This window comes from Neopelma chrysocephalum, unplaced genomic scaffold (genome assembly GCF_003984885.1).
Source record: "Neopelma chrysocephalum unplaced genomic scaffold, ASM398488v2 Primary Assembly neopelma1_143, whole genome shotgun sequence".
NCBI lineage: Eukaryota > Metazoa > Chordata > Aves > Passeriformes > Pipridae > Neopelma > Neopelma chrysocephalum.
Window position 1 is genome coordinate 3,938,852 of NW_020897805.1, and position 6,907 is coordinate 3,945,758.

Below are 6,907 nucleotides of genomic sequence, written 5' to 3' on the forward strand. Positions count from 1 at the left end.
ATTGAGGCTCTGCTCCTCCCCTATCTTTACCCTTTATGTAAGGCAGTGTTTGTCCCCTTGGGGGTAGGTTATGTTTGCCCTTATAGAGGTGAGCTCACAGAGTGACTGCTCTGTTAAGACACTCCCAAAGTAGAGGAGACCCTTCCACCTTCTTTTTGTTCATGGGAGATGACTTTAATTTGACTATACATGTGTGAGGGCTCAAAGAATAACTCTGCTAGTAAAATTTAGCATCTTTGAGGATGTTCTCAGGTGAGATGTGACTGTGAACTTACGCTTTCACATACCACTTAGTACCACCAGAGGGGATGCTTTTGAATAAGGTAGTGAGATTTGCAGGTACATGTGTCTCACCCGCAGCAGTTAAGGCTTCCTCAGGCATCTTTCTGCCTATACTCACTGAGAATAACACACCTTGTCTCCCAAAACCAATATTCTGGATAATTTTTGAAAGCATACTCCATATGCCAATACGTAACATAATTATAATTGTGTCTTGCTCATGGAATGTTGCAATGGTGTTCTGAGAAATACTTTGGAAATGTTTTTACTAAATGTTTATTTATATGCTGGAGTCTGGAGGGCTAACTGTTCTAGCCCGTGTCTGTTGATGACTTCCCATGTAGATTTCAGCCAGTCACTTCAGTTCGCTGTCACTGGAAAGCAGGAATGGCTTTAGGTGTTTGCAGTATGACTTTGTGAAAGTTTGAAGGGTTTTTCCAGGATCCACATTAAACTGTAATTATTTGTTGGTTTTTTCCTTTTTCAGTTTCATTCACCAGGAAAACCTTTTAAATAAATAGCAGGGACAGAGCAGAAAGCACAAAATATAACTTCAACCCAGACTTTCTGTTTTTCAAAAGCAGAAGAGAGGTGCTGTGATTTAAAATGCAGTATATGATGTTTCAGTGTTGTGTAGTTTTGATTTTGAAGAAACTTGTGGATTTATGTTTAACAGGATAGGTCATGCATATATTTGAACACGTGTTTTCCCAGCAGATTCAAAACTGCTGTTTGAAACGGCAATACTAAATATTTCAAAAACACAAACTTTCTTTTGCAAGAAAAGAGAAAATTGCTCCTTACTTCCTTCAAATTTCCCTAGTTATGTGCTTTATTGCATATCATGCCACTTCAGTCCTAACTGTAATTAATTTCCTTTTTATTGTAGGCATTCTGGGGAAATGTCGCTACATTTACTACGGAAAACATTCTGAGGGCAACAGATTCATCCGAGATGACCAGCTATAAAACACAGTGCTGTTTGGTGCCTCTTTGATCCCTCCACACAAGAAGCACAAATTGCATCTAAATTTTAAGCGTGTAACTGAAGTCCTCTAGTGCCTTCTGCTGACTTTGCCAAGCCTGTCAAGATCATCCTTCTATCTTAGTCTGAGTAGTCACATAGAGATTGACATGATTGCCTTTAAGCAGGTTCCATCCACCAGTGTGACAGACAGCTGCAGCCGAGCACCCGGCCTGACAGGAGGAGCTCTGTGATGGATTGCCTGGTCCAATTGCTGCTCCAGAAGAGCAGGGGTCACACCTGGGGCTGCAGTGAGCATGCTCCAGCGCTCGGCGCCTCCACAAACGCAGCCCGTTTGTCTCCGGCTTGCCTGTTGAGAGAAAGTGGCTGGTGATATCAAAGTGTTTATAAAAGAGGGAGGCTGTAATTTCAGATGAAAAAGCCCTTATCTGTTCTTGTTTTTTTCCCTGTGAATTAAGTGCTTGTGTTTCTATCATCTCATACATGCTTACACAAATCCGTTCACAGTTTGGTAGGACCCCCACTCACCCCCAAATGATCCTAGACAGATTATTTTGTCTTTCAACAGGGGAAAAATATATCCTGAAAATATTTTGGCCGTGCAAAGTACTATTGATTTGTATAGTTGTTTATATGCAAAGGAAAAAGATTTAAGTAATTTCCCAGACAAACAAAATTTGCTAATTCTTAAATTACATCTCAACATTTACTCACTCTTACCTTCAGAAAAGTGAACATTTCTTAATGCTGGCACAGCTTCACTGTATATTCTTGGAAGAAGCCCTCATTGGTGACATTGACAATGTATTATTCCTCGTTTGTTGAACAAGATATTTTTAACTTTTAGGGACTATGTTTAGAATTAAATGTTTTAAATCTGGGGGAAAAAAGTGCCTAAAAGGAGTGATATAATCTGCCACCAGATGCATAGGATTATTCAGAGGAGAGAAAAATCAACAAAAGTAAATGGTAGAGTTAACATAATTAGCAGCTTTACTAATATAGAGAGACAAGTTCTGAATAATCCCTTTTGAAGTCTACATAGGAAAGGCTATTGTCAAATTTTCAGTCACAAAAATAAAAATTCATGGCAAATTTCCTACTTTTCTGGTAACGAGGTTGGATATATTAGAATCATGAACTCGTTACCATGAAAAAAAATCCCATACTTCGTGCATATATTAAGTGCTACTGGATACAATAGCAATTCCTTGTCCAAGGAATATGCAAAAATTCTGACCTCTGGACTGTTCCAAACCCATGCATGTTGGTCCCAGTTGAGGGCTATCACTGCCTAGATGTTCTTGGTTTGTTTAAAATTACTTGGTGGCCTTTATTCACTTTCCTGGTTGAAAAAAAATGTCAGTTTTTAGAAACTGCCTACTTTGGGGGTCTATTATCAGCTAGTGTTACAGGTGGAAGTGAACTGGACATTGAAGTCAATTGTGAAATTGGGTTTGACAGATGAAATAGAATGAGACGCTGGCAGAGTGCCAAAGGAAAGCTTGCTGCTGCTGAGCATGTTAGGCCTTACTCAGTAAATGGAAGCCTTTGCTCATTCTGAAAGTCTATAATAAATCTTTAACAGATACTTAAAATCAGTGATGAACGTAGAACAATCTAGTTCACACCACTTGGAGTTCAAATTGAGCTATGAGCTGTTTGCCATGCAAATTGGTGTCTCTAAAGCACATTTTGGCCACCTACAATGCCTCTTCTAACATTGTATATGACTACAAATGAAATGCCAATTCACTTTAGAAGTCCTAGGAGATATTGGATAAATGAAAACTACATGCTTCTTTCTTTAATCAAAAATATAATTAGAAATATATAGGGCACTTGTCATTTCTCTTGGTTACCAAAATAACAGCAATCCTAGTTTGCTCCTATTATGTTGTCTGTTTTGAAGTCTCCACACATTTTGGCCATGGCAATGTTACAGGCAGCAGTGTTCTGAGCAGGGGTGTTTGGAATAACCTAATGTCACTTTCAGTCTGGTTGCATATATGTTCTTGTCTTTATAAAAGGCTTTAACCCTGCCTCAAACAATAAACAGCACTTGCAAACTGACCGCATGATTTTTCCATCTTTATTTTGCTTGTTTACTTTTCCTAATGTCAAAACCATTTGTATCATTTTCAGGAGCGTTTTCTTCCTAGCAAAGCTTTGGAGGCAAAAATATTTTTGGAAGGAAATGTGAACAAAGTGTCTTCTACTTTGGTTTTTGTTTTCACTTGAGGGATTATATACCTATAGTTAAATATGGTAAAGCCCTAATTAAAATTTGCTTAAAGGGAATTCACATTAAATGTGTCTCTGATTCTGGAAAATCAAAAGGATAATCTATGAATAATTATTTTATCTTACTAAGATGTATTAGGACATTATTTAAAAACATGCATGGATGCTTATTACTGTTTATGCTAACATCTTTTTTTTTTTGATATGTGGAGCATTTTATTTTCAGCTGTGTTCTGCTGAAATTCTGCTTTAAGAGATGGCAAACTTTTCAAACCTGGGGCTGCTATCTGCACTTGGTTCTTTCCTCAGTGGGAACTGTGCCTGTATTTCTTAACTATCATTTAGGATGAAAGTCGCAGCAAAGTAATCTAAGAAGAGATTCCACTCACTTTCCTTTGCTCCCCCTTCTCCATATATGACACATCTTTCCCTCTTGAGATTTACTAGGCTATTAAAAATAAAAGATTTGCCTACAAAGTTATCAAGATTTTAAAATATGTATCTTTCAAAGGAACCACTGCGTTCTTAGTTCTTTGTGTTGCAACAAGAAAAATTTGACAGGCCACATTTCTTGACAATTAACAATGTTTGAAATCTAAATCAAATACTAAAAATTAAAAAAAAATAAAAATAAATAAAATAAAAAGACTAAGAGGATATGCTTTTACTAGGAGATGCCTATAGAAGCTGTACTTACTACATTCCTAACTTTATGTATTGAAAATATTAATTCCTAATCTTATAATTAAAAACAAGAAAAAGATCCAAACTGAAATGTTGAAGTGAAAGTCCAAAGATGAATGACCTTCAGTGAAAATCCTGCTGTTATGGATACACAAACTTAACTTTAGAGCACATGGGCTCTAATTGAATCTGTTGCATGCATAAATGATTTATGGCATTGCTGAAAGTATGTTACCACTGAAACCACTTTTTCCTTTGTTAGGGCTGACTCTCACAGTAGTTATTCTAGTATTTACCTTACTCAAACTGTGAGTCCCTTTGAAATCAATGTATTAGCCATGAAAATTAGGGTTACTAACTTTTGGAGGGCTGATAGGCTGCTCACTTTTTAATACATTTGGTTCTTTGAGCAGAATATGATTGCTGAGTGTTTGATCCTTGCATCTTCTTTGCAGTTGAAAGATCACTGTATGTTGGTGTAAGGTTGCTCCCATTTAAGTCAGAAGAAAGAAACAAACCTGTCTGTGCTTTTAAAAATGCTTTCTGTAAACTACAGGGTTCACTTGCTGCCAGTGGATATATTAATATTTTTTTATTCCTGCCAACAACGTGAGTATGTTGGGAAATGTTTGCCCCCCAGCAAAACTTTGCTAGATGCAGCCTTTGTGGCGAGGTTCTGAATCAACCCATTTTATACTGACTCACACTGAGTCTTACCACATATTTCTTCTTTATGTGGTGTGATAGTTGGCACATGAGTTTCTGCTTGCCCAGTTCAGGAAAGTTTATTTTCTTTATTCTGTGTAGAACTGTCTGTCTTTTTGCTTTGTTAAATGGTTGGCATATGTGAAAGAAAAAGTTGAAATTCAGCTTTCCAGAGGTGTAACCATATAGCCAAGATTGAGTCTGTTTGACACATAGATTTCTAAGTATCCATTTGCAGGTTCAGTCTGTGGAATCTGACAGTGAATCAGGTGATATGAAGTCAGGGGTCTTGCATGGCTTTCTGGCTGTTGTCCTCTGTTCCTTATGATCTCTAGCTGTGTCCTTGTCTGCTTCAATTGCCATGTCATTGCACTGCAAGCAAGTGATAGCAAAAATTGGTAAGTGCTCCTCTTTTGTTTTTAAAGTGAGATTTCTGCTTCACTGCTTGTAGTGTAACAATTGAAATGCATAGTTTGCTTTTTCAGTGTTTTTATATGTACACCTGGTAACTGTTACATCTCAGTGGCTAGTCTTTTTCTGCCAGTTAGTTAAAATCTGTTTTCTGCAGTTCTTTCTACTCCGAGTAATGGGAATAAAACAAAAAAACCAAGATGTAATTTTGATAAAACAAGCCTTTAAAGATGTTACTATGGGACCAAGCCTATGCTAAAACTCTGTGGGACAGATGCGCAATGTTATATAAATAAACACATCTGAATGGTTTGAAGGACCCAAGATGTCTCCTGATTTGGAGCCTTCTTGGAGTTAGCCTGTGATTGTGAACATCTGATAGAACCTTTGATTTCCTTATGCCACTCTCATGGCATTAGCTGGTTAGAGAACATTGTTTTACTTAAAATGAGTTAATTCCCATTTTACTTCTAATATTATCCAAGTACCTTACCAAGACCTTTGATTACAAGTGAGTTGGGCCTGAGAAAAAATGGCTTCTTCCAATGATTTATGACCTGCCCTTAAGAAGTGTTCAGAGTATTTTCTTTGGCATTTGCTATGTGAGAACATTCGGGATATAGTCAGCACTCCTACTTCATCAAAACTGGCTGAATTAATATATTTTCCATATGCAGTACTAAAGCAGTTGAATCTTTCTAAAAGTTACCTTTTAGGTTAGGTGACTCTGATGGACTTGCCTCTGGTGGTGGTGTCAACCTGAAGCTGACCCTTGCTTAGAGTTGCTGACAATTAGATTAAGGCTTCGGATCAGGATTTTCACAAGCCTTCAAGGAGCAGATATTTTTAAGGACAAGCTAAGTCGTGGTCATGGCACATTCACAAAATATCATCATCATCTCAGCATCCTCAGCATTTTAAGGGAACAGCATCTTGGAAAATATGTTTAGTTCTAGTTTAGTTGTGTTTGTAGGTTTTAATGTAAAATATATTCTACATTATAACATTACATGCAGTTTTTAGGCTGTGAGAGCAAAGTTTCTAAATGTGTTCAAAACATTCTCCCAGCACAAGTTTAAAATTTCTTGCAAATATTTTGCATTCTGATTGAAACTTTTGCTGCCAATTCAAAAAAGAAAACTGTAAAGTCAAGGATCAGTTTTTTGTTTGTTTTTTTTTTTAACCTAGTTTTATCTTAATCCAGATCATCTCACATCTCAGCCACAATTCCATAGATCCTCTTAGAACAGAAATTATCCTTATGGTATAATAGCTTTATAGTAAAATATATAGGAAGGAATCTGTTTGGAAATGACAGTATTAAATGTAAGCTTTAATTGATTATTTTATTTGGAAATAAAGAGGAGCTTCAGAGGATCTCTTTAGATCATACTCTGGAGAACATAAGTGGCAGAAGTGTGCGACTTAAGAAATTCTACATTACTTTTACATTGGAATGGGGAAAATCAAATCAAGAATACCAAGGTAACCAAAATTGATATTACTAGCATCATTTTTATCTGCAATTGCCCTCCTACTTTTGACTTAGCACTATTTTTGCAATTGAGTATTTAAGATTCAGTGTAGAGAAAACAA

The 6,907-nt window shown here is 36.7% G+C and overlaps 1 protein-coding gene across 1 annotated transcript in view; it reads left to right on the forward strand.

Moving 5' to 3' along the window:
- The window catches only part of LRMDA (leucine rich melanocyte differentiation associated), a 658,526-nt gene extending 654,925 nt beyond the window's left edge, over positions 1–3,601 (forward strand). The window contains exon 7 of the mRNA XM_027700020.1: positions 1,172–3,601. Coding sequence (XP_027555821.1) covers positions 1,172–1,251 — 80 coding nt within the window. The 3' untranslated portion in view covers positions 1,252–3,601. The remainder of the gene's footprint in view (positions 1–1,171) is intronic.
- The last annotated feature ends 3,306 nt before the right edge of the window (positions 3,602–6,907 follow it).